This window comes from Gallus gallus, chromosome 1 (genome assembly GCF_016699485.2).
Source record: "Gallus gallus isolate bGalGal1 chromosome 1, bGalGal1.mat.broiler.GRCg7b, whole genome shotgun sequence".
Lineage (NCBI taxonomy): Eukaryota > Metazoa > Chordata > Aves > Galliformes > Phasianidae > Gallus > Gallus gallus.
The window spans coordinates 154463015-154481844 of record NC_052532.1 but is presented as its reverse complement, the minus strand read 5'-3'; the positions used below and the strand labels follow the sequence as shown (position 1 = coordinate 154481844).

At 46.2% G+C, this 18830-nt stretch overlaps 2 protein-coding genes across 2 annotated transcripts; both read right to left on the bottom strand.

Annotated features, from left to right (window-relative positions):
• Window positions 1-5725: 5725 nt before the first annotated feature.
• Window positions 5726-10115, bottom strand: KCTD12 (potassium channel tetramerization domain containing 12). Its single transcript, XM_015277167.4, has one exon. It carries the CDS (start codon window positions 9929-9931, stop codon window positions 8954-8956), a length of 978 nt encoding a protein of 325 aa, XP_015132653.2. The 5' UTR covers window positions 9932-10115; the 3' UTR covers window positions 5726-8953.
• Window positions 10116-16538: 6423 nt separating this feature from the next.
• LOC418813 (feather keratin 1-like) lies at window positions 16539-17626 on the bottom strand. Its single transcript, NM_001277751.2, has 2 exons — window positions 17590-17626; window positions 16539-17299 (listed from the first exon to the last, which is right to left on the bottom strand). The coding sequence occupies exon 2, from the start codon at window positions 17276-17278 to the stop codon at window positions 16982-16984; it is 297 nt and encodes a 98-aa protein (NP_001264680.1). The 5' UTR covers window positions 17279-17299; window positions 17590-17626; the 3' UTR covers window positions 16539-16981.
• Between the last annotated feature and the right edge of the window lie 1204 nt (window positions 17627-18830).

Below are 18830 nucleotides of genomic sequence, written 5' to 3'. Positions count from 1 at the left end.
AAGAGCAATGAAAAATCATACTAGTTCATTGCTAGACGGAAATTAGAGGGTTCTTAGTTCAGGAAAAATATAAATATTTTGTTCTGCATGTCTGGAGAAAAAAAAGTGAACGACTTCCCTTCTGAGACTAATCAAAAAAGATGAGCAACAACTAGTTTTTTAATCAGGCCTTGCAATTTATAGCTGATGTTGCTATATGAGCTTGACGCAGACCTCTCAGAAAGTCTCAGAGCCCTCAGAAATTTCCAAAGGACAGGAAAAACCCATCATCTGTAATTGAAGAGAGGCAAATCAGGTAATTTGGGAAGAGATATGAAAAGTCTAGAGGACTAAAAACCAAGCCTTCTGTTGACAGACAGAAGAAGCACATTCTGTTATTCTGTTTGGCCATCAGTCCAGTTCTTCTGGCTCTAGCAGTTTCCTATGCTGCAACCCAGTTCACAGAGCTGCCCTGGTTGAAAAATTAATCTGCCCCTTTCTATTTGCTTGTTTAAGGTTTTCAGCTGCATCAGGTCCCGAAACAGATTCACTACATGGTCACATGAAAACTACTTACAGGGACATCTGCCTGGGAACCAAAGGAAAAGACAGAACAGTAAGAACCCATATTTAGATCAACCAAAGTTGCTGTAGAACTGTTTCCATTCATACTCATCTACAGCATAAAATGCCCCCAATCTCATGGTGTCAGTAGAGGAGATATGATAGACCCTTCTACCAAAGCTAGTGATATTACTGGTCACAGCCATGCCAAAAAGAACTTGAGGGCACTGGTGGATGGTAGTCTGGACATGTGCCAGCAGTCACAGAATCATAGAATGGCCCGTTTTGTAAAGGACCTCAAAGATTATGTGGATTCAAACCCCATGCCATGGGCAAGGTCGCCAACCTCTAGATCAGGCTTCCCAGAGCCACATCCAGCCTTGCCTTGAATGCCTCCAGGGATGGGGCATCCACAACCTCTCTGGGGAACCTCTTTCAGTGCATCACCACCCTCTGAGTGAACGTGCTCTCACAGCCCAGAAAGCCAAACGTACACTGCGCTGCATCAAAAGCAGGACAGTCAGCAGGTCAAGGGAGGTGATCCTGGTGATCTGGTGAGGGACTCCCCTGGAGTATTGTGTTCATATGCGGAGTCCTCAGTACAGGAGAGACATAGGCCTGTTGGAGAGCGTCCAAAGGAGGGCCATAAAAATGATCCCAGGGATGAAACACCTCTCCTATGAGGACAGTCTGAGTGAGCTGGGGCTGTTCAGCCCCAAAGAGAAGAGAAGGCTTCAGGGAGACCTGAGAGCAGCCTTTCAGTATCTAAAGGGGGGCTACAAGAAAGAAGGGGACAGACTCTTCAGCAGGGTCTGTGGTGATAGCACAAGGGGAAATGGTTTCAAACTAAAAGAGGGGAGATTTACACTGGATATAAGGAAGACATTTTTTACAATAAGGGCGCTGGAACAGATTGCCCAGGGAGGTGTTGGATGCAGCCCATCCCTGGAGACATTCAAGGTCAGGATGGACAGGGATCTGAGCAACCTGATAGAGCTGTAGGTGTCCCTGTTCATTTCAGGAGAGTTGAACTGGGTGACCTTTAAGGGTCCCCTGCAACTCAAAAGATTCTGTGACTATGATACACAGAGTAGAACAATTTCTCAAGAACTGTGGTCTCTTTTCCATCAGCACTATCTTGCATGAGATCAGATGGTAGTCTCAGCAGTGTCACTGATTTAAATACTCTAGACTCTCTTTAGGGAAGTTCTGCAGTGTGTGCCGTGTCAAAAAGCAGACAAGGTGATCTGAATGTTTCCTTCTGTCTTCAAACCCTAGGAGATAACGGATTGAAATTCCTCCAATTTTTATTATGGAAACAACCTGTAAAATTTTCTTTTACAGACAAAAATATTAGTGTATTTGTATACTTACACTCTTCCTCTACCATTTCTAAGGAAATGTGGCTGTTTGGCCCAGTTATCTGAGTGTCACCAGCCTTTAGCATGGTAGAAAACAGCCCAAATGGATAAACACTCCCATGGTTCCAGCAAAGCAGTTGTCCTAATAAAGCTATTTTTTTCACCTACAAAAGAAAAGGAGCCTTCATGCAGTCTTATTATAGTTAATACAGCACATTTCATGGGTTATTCAGACCACAAATTTTTAAGCAACTGTAAAGCTATTTTTAACTGGGTGTCTTTATCATCCATTTATCACTACAGCAGATAAGCTATTAGGAAGCCTACTCTAAACAGCTAAATCTTTCCCATGTTCCAAACATACCCAGAAACATCTGATAATGTACTGACCTTGATAGCAAACCCCAGAAATGTGTGGTGCAGAAGTTTAATGGAGGAGAAGTGCCAAGTTGTGGCTGCTGGTCTGCATGGAGCTTATGAGAATACAAATGTGCCCTTTAACCATCCTAGGTGCCAAACAGCTGGGCCATGTCAGCACAGGGACCACAAAGCCATGTCTATCCGTGCAGCTTTCTGAAAGGGTAACTTCTCAAGCTCCCAGACCTAGGAAGATGTTGGAATTTTACAAGGTGACAGAAGTTAGGAATGCTTGTAAAAGGCTACAGATTTTGGAGGGGTTAAAACAATTCCGTAATTGGGATCCCTTTCTAAAATGAAGAAAGGGAAAAAAAGGAAAAGGGAAAAAAAAAAAAAAAAAGAGTCACATTCCTGGAAGAGTTTCTGCCCTTTTAAAGGAAAAACCACTATGCTCCTAATATTCACAAACATTGCTGTATTATGAGAGAGGAGAGACTGTCACCATGCTATTTGGAAAATCTGAGTCAAAACCGAACTACATCCAAGTCTAGGACACTCAACGTAGTTATGCTGATATGCTCCGCTGAAGGACTGATTATTAAACGCTATCATGACCCTGAATTTTGGCCACTGACTGAAGAACAGTCACAACTGAGGTGCATCATAGCGGGTTACTGCAGTTAGCTCTGAAACTCAAAGGAAGGGTGACTCTCATCACAGTAGCACTGCGTTCCCACTCCCTCCAGAACGAGTGTGCACAGGGAGAGGATTGGAGCAAGGGGCTTTTCCCTTGGTTTTTCAAATCAAATCTCAGCCTGCTCCTCAACAAACTAAACATTTAGTGGCTTAATCTCAAAATTACCAAGGAAAATAATGGAGCAAATGCTCCTCATCAAAGTAAACGTATTGTTTGGACTAGATAAGAATGTCTTGAGCTCCTTGTGATATCAGGAAACTTCTTGAAAACGTCGTGAAGCTGCAAGCACTTTGTGCAAGGATATTTCCTAACCCTTATTCCTGGCAAAGACATAGATCTGTGTTAGAAACCTGATTCACTGTTGCTATCAGCTTTGAAGGAGGTACCAAACAGAATACAGCCCATAGAATATTCTATACTGTGTGCTGAATAATTCTTGGGAGCAAGAAATGTTTAACAGAGCTTAATTTTATTCCAGTTTGAACACAGTGGAGAGTGGAACAGGGAAGAAATGTGGTAATTTGACTGACTGTGGTTTGGACCGTCTCAGCAGTCAGGCTGCATATTTCCAACAGACTGCTGTAATGCTGGCATTAGTACTTCAGCAATCATAAACAAGAGTTTTGTTTACCAGCAGAGCCTTATATCAAGCGCAGTTCACTGCAAAGGGAAAAGCACATGCAGCTCAGGTTTATGGAAAACAAAATTAGCAATCAGGTTCGTGAAGTTAAATGCCAGTGCTTTCTAAATAAATAAAGCATTTCTTCTTTTTTTTTTTTTTTCATTAACAAATACACTGAAGATTTCCCAGAATAAAAGAACCGAGTCAAAATCCAGCCTTTGCAAAACATTTTGCTGTACACCGTGATCCTTCTCTACCCACCAAAAGGGCAGCAGGAGCCCTAAGAGCTCTGTGTTCGTAACAAATTGTCTCCAGCAAAGGTACCAACAGATGGGTTCCGGACAGCTAGCCAGGGAGGGCTGTTCTAACAAGACTCACAGCTGTCAGAGCCACACTTGAAAATACTGCAGAAATCTAAAGGCTGGATAAAGCTCTAGCCATTCAAATGCACCCCTTCATTTGGTTGACTGGCCAGCGTCACAAAAGTAAGCATGGACATTTACCTCCTCAATCTACACTTGGACTACTGTGTCCCCCTTTGACAAAAGATTTTATATAGGCAGTGCCAAGCATTAATTATAGTAATTTGTTGTTAGCTTATTTTCCCTAGGGAAAAAGGCTCATGCATTGTCTGTTTGGTTGAACATCTGCCCTCCTTAATAACTTCTGAGCTTATGGGTAATTTCAAACAAAACTGAAAGAACTAGGAAACCTCACAGATGTTGCATCTTACAAAATCCATAAATACTGATGGCTGAATAAAGGAAAGGGAAAAATGCAGTTATTCACTGAGGGAGAAAGAAAGAATTCAGCCATAACCCTCAGTATAGCAGATACCAAAGAAGACGTCATCTTTTACCTATAGAAGTAAAATAACAGGAGTGTGGCTAAATATGTGAAGTGGTGATACAAATGAAATGAGAACTAACTCTGTAGAAAGACAGGCAGAAATTTCTGTCACATAATGAAACAACCTCCTTTCTTGTACTGTTATGTGACAACAAAGTTCTCAAATACTATCGAGTCATCAGATGACTTGATCAAACTTCCTTCATAGAATCGTAGAATCAGAGAATGGGCTGGGTTGAAAAGGACCTCAAAGATCATTCAGTTTCACACCCACTGCTGTGTGCAGGGTCACCAACCACTAGACCAGGCTGCCCAGAGCCACATCCAGCCTGGCCTTCAATGCCTCCAGCGATGGGGCATCCACAACCTCCTTGGGCAACCTGTTCCAGCGTGTCACCACCCTCTGTGTGAAAAACTTCCTCCTAATATCTAACCAAAACCTCCCTTGTCTCAGTTGAAAACCATTCCCCCTTGTTCTATCACTATCCAGCCTTGTAAACAGTCATTCCCCCTCCTGTTGATATACTCCCTTCAAATAATGAAAGGCCACAATGAGGTCTCCCCGGAGCCTTCTCTTCTCCAAGCTAAACAAGCCCAGTTCCCTCAACCTTTCTTATTAAGAGAGGTGCTCCAGCCCTCTGATCTTAGTGGCCCTCCTCTGGACCCGCTATGTGTCTTTCTTGTGCAAGGGGCCTTCAGTTGGTTCCTTTGTATTGTAACCATTCTACCCAAGAAAAGCTCCATTAAATATAGATACTTCACACAAGGGGACCTGACTGGCAATTCATTACTGATCTGCAATGAATCTGACCACGGCACACTCCACTGGGTTTGTAATAGTTTAGTGGATTTCACAGGATAGTCAACACCCTCACCCTTATGTTCCGTAGTAGTTTCTAAATGCATTTCTCTCAGATCTTTCCTTGAGTATTAAAGCTTATTTCATTAAATGATTATTATATCCAATTATTCTCTAGTTTCTTAAAAGACATGGGCATTTTACATTAACATTTTGTGCTTTTCAAATTAAGCTCTTTATTCACTATGGTTCCCTGAGGATGGCTTTATACTGACTGGTACCACAAGAATTCTCTGCGACACTTAAAATGCTCTGAGCATTATGCATTTCTGTTTATCATGCTACGGATGTTACTAGAAATCCCCATTCTTGGTTTGATGTTTGTTTTATTTATTAGCTACAAGTTTTTGTTAAATGATTATGACACTGTGAACAGAGTGCAAAGCCAACAACGTCTTTACCAGAGTAAAAAGGACAGCATGAATCACACAACCAAGTTAATATTTAAAGAACAACAATTTAATTTGGTATGCAACATTTTCCTAGGAGGATCTTTATTTTCAATGCTATACATGTGAAAGTAAGAATGAGCAAGTGGTTTGTTATCTACATGTATAAAAATATAAACATCCTATCAAACATCCGCAGTCACCCTTCGTGATATGCATCACTGAAAACCTTAAATTCTAATTAAAAGAATGACTGAACAGCTCTTGTAAGCTCTACTGCGTTTATTTCCAAGTACATCTACAATGAACAGCTGCAAACCATGTACGGGGCTCAAGCAGCATGCCTTTAGACGCTGTCCTTCTGTAGAATAATGGTTAGAGGAGCCATCGCGTCTATCCATTCTCCGAGTGCTCACCAGAGGAGGGCATCCAAACTCAGGGACATGGCCTGGGGCATTTTGCCTTTTGAAAATTTGACTGAAATTGCCAAATAGCCTTTAGGTAATACAGAGTTTTCCGCAGCACGTCATCAAATGACTATTGAATCTGAGGCATTGTCGTTTCAAACCAAGATTTTAATGAGCTATCTGTACATGAGCAGCCTCGCTGTCTAATACTAATCACACTTAAAAGAGTTTTTAGCACAAAGTTGGTTTTTTTTGTTTGTTTTTTGTTTTTAAATTATCCATTTACGTTTTTATTATATCGACTTTTACTTAAAATTCGGAGAGGTCCTGGGTCATCTGCCATCAAATGGGTCAGCACTCACTGATCAAACTACAGGCAATGTTTGTTAGAGAGATGCATTCAGCCACCTAGAAGTTAACGTATGAATCACATTCAAACAAATATGTAATCAATTTCAGTTCTACACTGATGCTGATACTCGTATTCAGTTTTCCTCCATAGGAACAGGTATAAGAAACCAATAAAACATTACCATATTATGTACACAGCGTAATATGTAAATGCTCAGCTAGATATGAAATTCTGTAGCACTAAAGTGATTAAAAAACTAAATGATTCGTGTAAAATGTTTATATACTGTATATATATATACATACTAAATCACCAGTTCAATTCAAAACTGTCCCTATTCATAGCTTCTATGATGGATTTCATGAGCTACCAGATTCTTAAAAAAAGAAAGCTACCTAGAGTGAATCCAAACACTTTACTGAAATTTTATACAAAATTTTAAAAAACATACTTCAGAGTTACTTAACAGAAACTAGAAAAGGACAGTCAATATTCTCGAGAATGACATTGTAAAGACCTAGTAGCTGTGATCAAGCTCCCTTCACTTGCGGTATAAATAAGTTATACACAAAGAAATTATCTCAGAGTAAGGCATAGGACAAACAGGTTTCATTCTGTCTTCAGGTGTATTGGCCTCTCACTCTATCTTATTGCTCATCTAACAAGACATGGACATTGCTCTCCACTTAAAAATACTCCATTATACATCTATCTACAGCTGGACAATATCCAGAGCTTTTGCACGTGCATCGTCGCTTTAGTCACACTGATAAACAATCTTGCCAATTAAAAAACTCATGGCTATGCAAGTTATTTTCAGTTTTACGCAACTGCGGATGTACTTATTGAACGACCAAGGGATGCACATGGAGACTGAGCGCTGGAACTCAGTATGTAAGTGGCTATAGATCTTTTCAAAGGAACTTAAGGTTTTAAAAATAAAACTCTACTACGAAATTCTTTGGTTAGACATAAGTGCTAGCAGTATTTCTAAATCTGGGGTTAGAACGATCAACTTGTTATTCAATAGTTTCGAAATGCAGCTTCAGGATTTAAATGTTGAATTCTTCCAACGCTTGGGATACATTTAAGGTATTTTTCTGTCACCATGTGAACAGACAACACAGGTTTCCAAATCAGGTTTTAAAGTGCTTTTGTACTCAAACCTTCAGGAATTTATTGGAAAGAACTGCTTGACCTTCCCTACTGTACAAACCACTCGCTGGATGTAGGCTGCAAAGCAAGCTATGGATGTCTTCTCCAAGAGAGACGATCAGATAGCATGAACACAACACAGCTCTACTTCCTGATGGGGTGATTTCCCCTGAAAAACACTGGCATTCCCCTAGCTTTCATAAGGATGGGGCTTAATCCTTTCCAAGAATGAGCTGTATTCCCAGAGAGGTTCTTGACTCTCTGCAGTCACTTACCAGGTAATACTGACATGAAAAACAAGAAACCGTTTCTCAGTTCTGTTGGCTTCAAAATTTTACACCACTAAGATGACAAAACTCAAAGTAATAAGCAAGGTACTCTTGATTACACTTAAAAAATCCATCTGCTTCCATTCAACATACATACACAATTTCACCCTGACAGGAAGCAGGTCCCACTTTCACCACGGCAGTCCGGTTGTTATCCCACCCTGGCCATTTGGAGGATGCTAAGGAAATATGCACTCAACTCTCTATGCATATTGTAGACTTCAAGAGAATTATAAGGACTTCATGCCACCCATGAAAGTTACAATGTACACAGCATTTTAAGCTCCCTAAGGGCTGTCCCTTGATTCCGCAGACACCACAGTTCAATGGTTGGTTATCCCAAGGACAGCGCTCCACTACAGCCTTGCACTCCTGCTGCTCAGGCCTCGGCCCAGTTCCCCAACCTGGGAAGTTCAGAGGCTGAGGGAGGGTGGATGGACGTGGATGGATCCGGTCACAAAGACGCTCGCTTCCTGCAAAATTATTCATCTCTACAGGTTAAGTATGAGCTGCGATGCCAGCGCCGCAGGCAGCCATCACCGCCACATGGCTGTCCTTCACAGGTTGGCATCACCTTGATGGGAGGGGCCATAAAAAGGACTACCATAACCTGCCCAAAGAGGTAAAACCTCAGTCTGAGTACGGGGACGGGAAAAAAACACCTACTAGTTTAACAGAAATCACGGAAAAGCAACCAGAAAAAAGAGTTCTTTGGCCCCTACACCTCAACCTGATGGCACTGTGTGGAGAAGCAAGAGCTGGGCACACACACACACACACACACCTTTCTGGCTTGGGTGTTTATTCACACCCGTGACCTCTTCCCTCCCCGCTCCCAACACAGCTACCGGGGGGCACGACGGGGGACAGGGCAGCCGGGCAACGCCGCGGCAGCCAAAGCGGGCTGCAGCAGGGCGGCTCCGGCCCCCGGGGCCCTCCGGGGCTGCGCGCTGCTGTGAGGCGGCGAGGCGGGAGCCGGCAGGGGAGCCCCGCGGGTGCGAGAGCCGCGCAGCCCCGCGCCGCCGGGCGGGGCTCAGTCCCGGCAGAAGACGTACTCGGTGTAGCTGGTCCAGATCTTGTCGTCGGCGGGGCCCCCCTGCTCGGGGCCGAAGGCGCAGGTGCCGGTGGAGGAGCAGGCGGCCATGCGGAAGCCAGCCTCGGAGAGGCGGTCGAAGGCTTGCTCGAGGAAGTTGAACTTGAGGTAGTAGCGGGCGGTGTAGCGCTCGGGGGGGCGGTCGGGGTCGCGGCTCTCGTTCAGCGTTTCCCCGAAGACCTCCTTGGCCAGCGCGGTCTTGCCGCACACGGTGATGCGCGCCACCCGCCGGAACTTGGCGTCGGCCTGCGCCTCCCGCCCGATGGTGTAGGAGCCGCGGTAGCCGATGGTGATGTACCCCGAGCGCCGCCCGCCCGCCCCGTCCAGCGACTGCGAGGGCGTCAGCAGCGGCCCGCCCGAGGGGCTGCGGCTGGCGGTGGGCGACGGCGCGGACGCCGCCGCGGCGCCTCCTTCCGCGGGCTCTGCCTCCAGGCAGCCGAGCAGCGGCGGTTCGTCGGCGCACAGCGAGCCGTCGCGGTGCAGCGCGGCGGGGCGGGCGGCGGAGGTGGCGGCCCGAGCCTGCGCCAGGCGGCGCGCCAGGTCGGGCAGCTGGAAGTACTCGGCTTCGCGCTGCAGACGGCTGCGCTCGGGGAAGTGCTCGGGCAGCACCAGCTGCAGGTCCCGCAGGTAGTCCAGGATGTAGCGGAAGAGGAAGCCGTCGCGGTCGAGGAAGAAGCGGCCCTTGCTGTCCCGGGGCAGTTCGCTGGGCTGCTGCTGCGAGAACATGCGCCAGAGCAGCGAGTCCCGCACCGAGACCACGGTGCAGCGCCGCGTCACGTACACCTGCCCGCCCACGTTCAGCTCCACGATCTCGGGGAAGGCCGACCAGCCGCCCGCCGCCGCCGCCGCCCCGCTCCCCGCCGCGGGCGACACGCCGCCGCCGTTGGGCAGCCCGCGGGCGCTGTCCGCCAGGGCCATGTCGAGGGAGCCCGCCGCGGGCGGGGAGCCGCCGCCTCCCTCCTCCTCCTCCTCCTCGTCCTCCTCCTGCTGCCGCCGGCAGGTGCCGCGGGGCCGCTGCCCGCCGGAGCCCCCGCCCCGTCGGTGCGTGGAGCCGGGAGGCCGCGCTACGGACCGAGCGTCTCCGTCGGGCTGCGAGCGGAGCGCCCCGGCGGCGGCGGGGCCGTGTTTATGTACGCGGCCGCAGCCGGCGGGAGGCGGGGGAGGCCGGCGGGAGGCAGAGCCGAGCGCGCGGGGAGGGGACGGCGGCGGCTCGGCACTGACGCAGGGTCCCCGGCCCCCGCCCCGTCCTGCCCTGCCTCTCCCCGCGGCCGGGGCCGGGCGCTGCGGAGGCGGCGAGAACGGCGTTCCGCTCCTTCCGCCCTCGGTGGCTGTTCGCGAGGAACGGAGCGCTGTGGGAGCGGCGGTGCGGGGACCCCGCAGTGGCACCCGTGTGTGTGTGTCGGGGATGGGTACGGGTGTCAGCGGGTGCCCTTACAGCTGAGGAATGATTTGGAGTTACTGGGTACGTTAGGAAACGCAAGTGTCTATTTTAAAATGCAGCGGCAGGGAGCATTTAAATTATGTTTCAGGGTTTTGCTTGAATTTCATCCACCTTTCTTTCTCTTGACGAGAGACGGCACTCAGCTGCCGCTGTGGTGTGCTCGGTTTCTCTCCTTGGGGCGTCCACTCGTGCCCTAAGAGAAGCTGGAGGGACAGGAGGGAGCGCTTTGCAAGGAGCCCTCTCCGGTCTGTTCTGCTCCAAACACCAAATCCACTGAACAAGAAATCAGATGGTGCAGACCCAGGGGTTAAAAGTACTTCGAGAACGGAGAAATGGAGGAGGAAGGAAAGGCGAGCTAGTTCTCGAGAAGCGAGGTAAGTTTGCCACAGAGAAGAGGAAGAAGAGAGGGAGTTGAGAAATAAGAGCTTTGCAGAGGGAGCAGATGACAAGAACAGGGAGGGTGAGGCAGGGGATGGGGTGAGCTTGAGTCACTCAGAAGCCACAGGAGTTCAGTTGGAAAGGACTAAGGATAAGGCAGCAGAGAACACTGCATTTTCCAAATGGAAAGACAGGCTGCCAGCAGTCAGACCACCGTGTGTTTTCATTTGTGGGAGCAAAATGGCACAGTAGGTTGATCTGATATTTTGCTGACGTGCTGTAACTAATGATTTGGTTCATTTTTCCCTTTTATTTTTTTTTTTTTTTCCAAAGAGGAGTAGGATTGGGGTTAAAACTGTAGTTTAGGAAGATCAGAAGTACAAGAAGCCTCAAAGAGTTTGGTTTGCTATCCGTTTGAACACTCAAGTTTGTCACTATAGACAAAAATAATATCATTTACCCACTAGCACAGAGGGAATCTTTGTTTTGTCTTACGCTATTTCAGAGTCAACTCACCAGACTAAAACACATGGAAATATCACATTGTGGTTTGCTGGTAGCAGCTTCATGGGGTTACTGTTGCCTCAGTTCCTTAATGTGGTCTTTCCCCCCAGCATCGCCCTGCTCCCGGCCATCCATAGCAGGAAGCTGCTTCAGGAGCCTCCCACAGATGCATATTTTAAACTCAGCTTCCCTCGTGTGGGCTCTGCTGAGAGCTCTGTGATCAGCCTGTGCACCCAGGAGATGAGATCATGTAATGCTCGTGAGGGCAATTATTCACTGCACGGTTTGCAGTGGAAGATTATGTGCCAGCAGCGCGTCTTGCAGATGCCTCTGTGTAAAAAAAAATAGGATATTTAATTCATCTGTTAATTAAGCAAGCTGACCGTGGAATCATAGAATCATGGAATGGCTTGGGTTGGATGGAACCTCAAAGCCCATCCAGTTCTAACCCCTGGCCATGGGTGGGGTTACCACCCACCAGGTCAGGCTGCCCAGGGCTCCCAGCCTGCTGTGGTCGTCTCTGAGATAGCTGTCATTCTCTGGGCTTAAGGATGAACCCAGCACTGAAATACCAGTTTTGAAGCAACTACCTCTCGGAACTGTTATCTTCTCTGGGCATCTCCTGCGGCTTTATGCAAGCGAGGATGCTTTGCCTGGCTGCAAGCCTGTGGTTATTGTAACACCCAACAGTTGCTTCTTTTCTAATTTCACCAAATTTTAAAATAGTTTTTCTCCATTTCCCGTCTCTTTGTGCTTGGCTATATTTATCTCCAGCAAGGAGAACTGGACTTCATCCAGGGGTATTAAAATGGATGAATGTATCAACTACTTTCATGTGCGTGTCAGTCACTAGGTTGCATAATGCAGCCATAACCTCCGTGTTTTATTCTGGTTTTGTGTGGGAGACTCAGTGAGGTTCTGCTACACGTATAACATCCAGGGGTGCCACAGAGCAACATGGCAGACGTACCACCCCAGTAAAGGGAGCTTGTGAGATCCAGTGGACAGGCTAAGCTTTTTGATGGGAAATGCGACTTTCTTTAACTCTGTGGTACCATGACAGTTCTGAGAATGGGTTGCTTCAGATAAGGCACTCACTTGCAGCGTTTGCTGTTAGCTGTTGACTGGGACTAGCTGTGCTTTGGACGCGTGCTGTCCCTAACGGTGGCATCCATCAGCTTTTCTTTTGGCATTTTTGAGTTTGGACCGTGTTGCTGTTCTTTTTGGGGTGGGTGCTTTCGTTGTGTCGGTGCTTAGAAGAAGGTTTCCATCACGGCTGTCAGGCTGGGATGAAGAACGAGCCTGGTTTTTTGCAGCGTGGGTACAACAGCCGCAGCGGTAATCTGGTTCAGATGCCCTCGAGCAGGAAGGTTTCCTTCTCAAACCATAGAGGAAGGGCAGCACCTAGCGGGTGTGAGCCTTATTGCAGTTAATAAATGAAAAGGGCTCTGAAGCGTTGCTTACACGACCCGAATACCTGATAAATAGAATCGCAGAACCGTTTGAGCTGGAAGAGGCCTTTAAAGACCATAGTCCAGCACCCCTGCAATGAGCAGGTACATCTGCAGCTAGATCATGTTGCTCAGAGCCTTTTAGTCACAGAAAGTAGAAGTAAACATATTACTGTATTCCCATTCCTCCTGGGACACTTTACAAAGCAAGAACACGTTTTATCCCTCTTCTGACTAAAAGTAGCGGTTTGCAGTTATGTCTCATAAGATATGATTGAATTGTTTTAGAGTTTATTACTGAATTCAGTAAAATATGTATCCTCCTGCATAAAAATAACAAAAAGGACTACTGATCTGAACCTGCGGTTCAGCTATGCTCACTTAAGCCTCACAATCCTGCTTTGAGGATGCAAGAAAAAGAATACGTTAGTTAGCTGCAACTGATGGCAACTAGATGGGCAGTCCATCTCTTAGGAGAACGTTCAAGTGTGAATGACACTGAAAGAAGAATCAGAATAATTCAGGTTGGAAGAGACCTCAGGAGATGATCAAGTGTCAAAACACTCAGCTCCTGCCAGAGGGATATGGGACAGTTATGTCATTTTATAATGTGTAGGAGTGTGATATTTTACATGCACAACATGTGCAAGTTTTCTCCTGTGCCAAATTACTCACGGTCCCCGTGGAGCAGTTCTAAGTCAGTGTTCTTTCTGTGAGACTTGGCTCTCAGAAATTAATTTTCAATATCTGTGAAATATTTCATTCATATGTACGAGTTTTCCCTTGGCAATTTTACTTTCTGTGAATCCATAGCATTCTGACCCAGCTTCTACCACAGTACTGACAGAAAGACAGTCAGGCCTTTGCAAACACGAGCAGAAGCTACATTGATCTTCTACGTCAGCCATCAGCATGGATCAGCAGCCTTACACTCTGTCCTAGAATCTGACGGCGTGAGGATTCAATAAAGGAGTTTCTTCTAATAGGGAAAATGTAACTCATTATCTGTTTTTTTCACACGACTAATTAGGATATCAAAGACATCCTCTACTCCCACTTATTACTAGCCTGCCTTCCTGTAGGGTCTGTCAGGCTTCAGAATAGCTTTTAGTGACAAAAAGAACTTGCGAGTGATAAATGTAAGAGAGCAGGGTGCTGGCAGTCACTCTCATTACTGAAGGCCCCGGGGTAGGAACTGAAGTCGGGAGCCAAGGCTCAGACAAGGTTGGGAGTGCTTCACACCCAGAAGACAAATTTCGGAGGAAGCTATAATCAAAAGACAGGAGTGTTGGTTTGCAAAGGAACCAGTTAAGAACTGACCCTAGGTCTGTTCCTCTGAGAAGCTAATCACAAGGGCAGTGTCACTCCTGGGCATGAAATCCATCCAAGAGAAAATACTTTTTAAGAAACTTTTCAAAAGTTAGAGGTCTGGCTTAAAGCCCTTTCTTATTTATGAAACTGTGTTTTAACAGAGGAATTCAAAATGCGTTCTTGAAAGATAGTGGTGACAGCGTGTTTCAGACTTAGCTGTTCCCTTTGGCTGTGGTTATTGGTGTGGTTTTTTTTTTGGTAATCATAACTTTTCAAAATCATACGTGTGGTCAGTGCACAATAAGGAATTAATTTGCTTTGGCTTTTTGCCACTATGTACCAAATGCAAACTGGAATGGTTCACTGGAACAGACTCAGGAAATGAATGTTTTTCTTTGTTCTCTTTGCATCTTTTCCTGTTGAAATTGATGTAAAATTCCTATTACATTTAATGGAAGAAATGCTGTTATCCTCACCAGGGATGCTTACCGCATCCATTAAAAAAGGAGGGGAAGAAAGCCCCTAGGTGGGAACCCACAGCAGGCACTCTGGGTTGTTGACTGACAAATGTGCAAGCTATTTTTTGCTCTACCTAAGCCTGTGTCTTTGAATGTGGAACTGAGTGTGTTGGTGTCACACCCTGCTAGTTTCACAGCCCATCTAAACTAATGAGCAGTATTAAACTGGCAAGGAGGGAATGGCTTAACAAAGCTTATTTAGCATGCTAATGTTCATTCAGGGTGTCAGTCCTGAAGGATGCTTTGAATGTGGCAGAGGTGGGCCCAGCTTTTTCCTGGGCTCTGTGATTAAGCATCTGTCCACCAGGAGTTCATCTCCTCTGACACAGACTGAAATGAAATTAATGAAGTCTTGAAGTCTCATTAGAGACTCGGTGTTCACCTTCCTACCTGGAAGATGAAAGTCAGAATTTAAATGAATTAAAAAAAAAAAAAAAAAAAAAAAGACCCTTTATTGTTAGGATGCCCAAACCGGTTTCTGCCTCTTAGGCCTCAGAGTACAGGCCTTCCTGCATGGTATGCAGCTCCAAAAGGTTTTCACTGCTCCAAATGTCCTGGAAAACAGCCATTCGCTGAGGATCTCACTGAAGCACACATCACTTACAGCCATAACCAGCATTCATGCCAGTGGGAACATCTGTGAGTGAAGCCTGCTCACTTAGCTCCTGCAGGCAGCGTGTCTCGGTTGTACGGCCATGCCAGGAGGAGCTGCTGGGCCTCCTGCTTGCTCACACCCTCTGTCACCCACATGTAAACTAATGTGGTGAGAACATTTCACTCGAGAGGGAAGATGGTTTGCTGCCTAACTGTTGAACATCTCAGCCTAGCAAGTGAATTAGCAGGTCAGCATCTGCTAGAATTGTCGTTGAGCTTGCCAGAACATTTCATTCATGAAGTGCCAGCCCTCATCCTCAGCAGTGTTTCCAAGCTTCCTCTACCACTTGTGCTCTTAACTCCTTATGCGCTGCAGAACTCAACCTGATTTTCAGCTTAGACTGAGTTTTGTTTCTTGAAGCTCAGCTAGAAGAAGGTTGGAATCAACTTCATCAGGCACAGTTGACTGTTCCCCAGCTTCCTGATGCCCCATGCTAATGAGATGTTACTGCACAAAGTAAGGAAAAGCAGCTGTTTCTTACCTGTAAATTAAAACTGCAGTTCATTTGGAAGTAAGACTGACAAAGCTGTCTTCCTTCTGAGGGAACTTTACTGTATGTATTTTGCTCCGTAGTTGGCGATGCTAAAATGGGATTCAGTTACTGTGTCTAGGAAATTCTGAATGTGCTTTCCTGTTCCAAGTTTACATAGAGGAGTTATCACTCTGCTTTGTAGGGATTTCTTGTAAGATATTATCTGTCTACAGTATCTGTGATTTTCAGTCATGTAAGTAAGTTTAACTTAACACCTTATTGCTAAAAATTAGCTTATTGATAGAGCAAGTGTCAGATGGTTCGGACATCTCAGAAATATAAGGAATGAAAAATCAGTGTTCATATTTAATGAAGTTTTAAATAAGTATCTAAATTCTCAAACAAATCACATCCACTTAATTCCAGCAGTTTGCAGACTCTTTAAGCCCTTGAAGAATACAGGAATTTGATTTTAAGAAGCTCTCCTCTCTTTGTATCATAGAATCATGGAATATCCTGAGTTGGAAGAGACTCAGAAAGACCATCAAGTCCTACTCCTGTATCTGGCTTATCAAATTATGCTGTCTTATCAAATGAAAAACAATATCCAACATCATTCATTTCTGATGTGCCCATTAGAGGGACATCCTGGACACTGGTAAGACCTGGACAATACCACACGAAGTTTACAAAGGTAAACTTTATGGTGCTATACAACATTTTGACTCCAAGTCAAAATATTTTTCCCTGAATGGCTTTGCCATGAATCTCAACAGGAAAGGAACACAAGGATACTGAGATTACAATGCAGCATAAATTTTATTGAATCTAAAGAAGGAATCAAAGCAGCGCATAGTTTAAAGCTGCTACAAAGGCAGCTGGTAAACAGATTGGCAATCAGCTGGCAAACTTTGCCACAATAGGATGCATGTCTTCCTCCCTCATGTGGCGAGAGGAAGAAGTAGGGCCCTCTCAGCTTGCTTCAGGATGAACCCATGGCACAGGACAGCAACGAGACAACGAAGACTTGTGATGATGAGAAGAAAGCAGGAGAAGAAGATGTTTGCTGGCTGTGTTTCCAGACAGCACAGGCTGGCACCCTGGCTTCCCTCTCTGCTTTGCAGGAGGGCAGGAGGGTGCTTAGCCCATCTGGAAACCCTGGCCAGCAGCTACATCCTCAGTCTGGTGCCTGGCTTCGAGCATCACTGGGATGCGCTCAGAGGACGTCCACCTTGGCTTTAGCATGGCAGGCACCTCCTGCCAGAGAACCGGCCACCCAGGCCAGAGAAGCCAAAGCCTCCAGAAGAGATAGGCACTCCCTCCTGGCTCAGGATGCTGCCAACAGCAGCAGAGGTGCTGGATCCCACAGCAGTGTTCTGGGGGAAGGAGCTGAGGATGGGACCAGGCAGGGTCACCACCACGGGAGAGGGCTGGATCACCACACGGGAGTCCTGGCACTGCCTCACACAGGGCTCATTGCAGCTGTTGGCCAGCGGGGTCGGGCCACAGGGACGGCACAGATCGAAGCAGGACATGGCTGTGGGATGGAGGTGTACCTAGGAGAAAGGGCAGGCAAAGCACAGGCAGTGTGAGCAGAAGCCTGGTGGCCTCCTCACCAAGAGAGAAGGTACGGGCCAGGGAGCAGGGAGAGGCCCCTGCAGTGACAGCCCACGGCCTTCTCCCACCTCCCCCAACTTCTGGCAAGCAGAACAGAGCTGGTAGGAGCACCACCAAGGAGTAAGACTCACACCAAGGTTGGAACAGAGTCAAAGACTCAGTGCAGGTCAGAAGAGAAAGAGGAGAATCAGAGAAAGAGGACAGTGAGGAGAAGACCACTGCACCTTACCTTGTTCACCAAGAAGGAGAAGGCAAGAGAAGTGGATGAGGGAGCGTGGTGTTGGATGGGCTTTTATACTGCTCAGAACTGCCCACAGGTCCAGAGGCACCCTTTGCATATACATTATATGTAACAACAAGCTCATCTTGCATGCAAAACACCACAATTAAAGAAATTGGTGTCCCTTTTTTTTCCGTCCCCTGCAATGCTCCCTTTTCATTTCTGTGTTTAGGACATGCCCAGTCTACCACTAAGTCTCCTTTCAAGTGACAGGATTAGAGGCCAAAACGTTTCCTGGAGACATGACACGTCAGCATGAGTAGATGATGCAGCCAGTGATGAGCACAGTGTAACCTCAGGAGGGAACAGCAGCCTCCTACCCTCTGGGGCCTTGCTTCGACACTTGTCTTTATGGCTGGGACAGGTCTCCTCCTAACCCTGAAGCTTCACCTGTACTTCCACATGGGAGGGATGGTATCATCAGTCATTCTCCTAGTGCTATAATAAAATCTTAGATTATAGAATGACTTAGTTTGGAAGGCACCTTTAAAGATCATCTAGTCCAACCTCTGCCACGAGCTGGGACATATTGCAGCAGATCTGGTTATTCATAAGCTGTCTAACCTTACTTTGAACATACCCAATGCTGGGGCATCCACAACTTCTCTGCACAACCTGTTCTAGTGTATAATAAAAAAATCTTCTTCAGATCCCTTTTGCATACCTGCAAACTGTTGGCAAAATAAAGATCACTCTGACTTTTGAAGACGAATCTGGGAGTCGGGTAGTAAAACTCAAAAACTGTCTTTCCCAACTGCAGAAGTATATGCTATAAAGTTTTTCTAGCTTGAAAAGTGTTACAGCCATGCGAAGGGACCTGTTTTCACCTTTTAGTTTTTCATGAGTGTTGCATATACGTGCCTTTTGCCAAACTGCCATCCTGAAATGATTGAATGCTTTCATTGTTTATATTTTTTAATACAAAGCCTTGATAAATAAAATCTTTTCAAATAAAATGAGGGGAAAAAAAACATCTATTCATCTCTGGGAGGTTAAATCACATAGAAAGAGGCTGGGATTGCAGAATGGATCTCAGTGAAGGGGAAGCTTATCTGAGAGGCAGAAGATAAGTGTAAATCCTGCAGTCAAAGTGACAAAGAAGCTTCCAGAATAAGAAAAGATCTCTTTGTAAGTCAAAACTCTCTGTGACTGGCAGTCCAAAAAGTAAAAAGAAAACATGTAAATTGCCA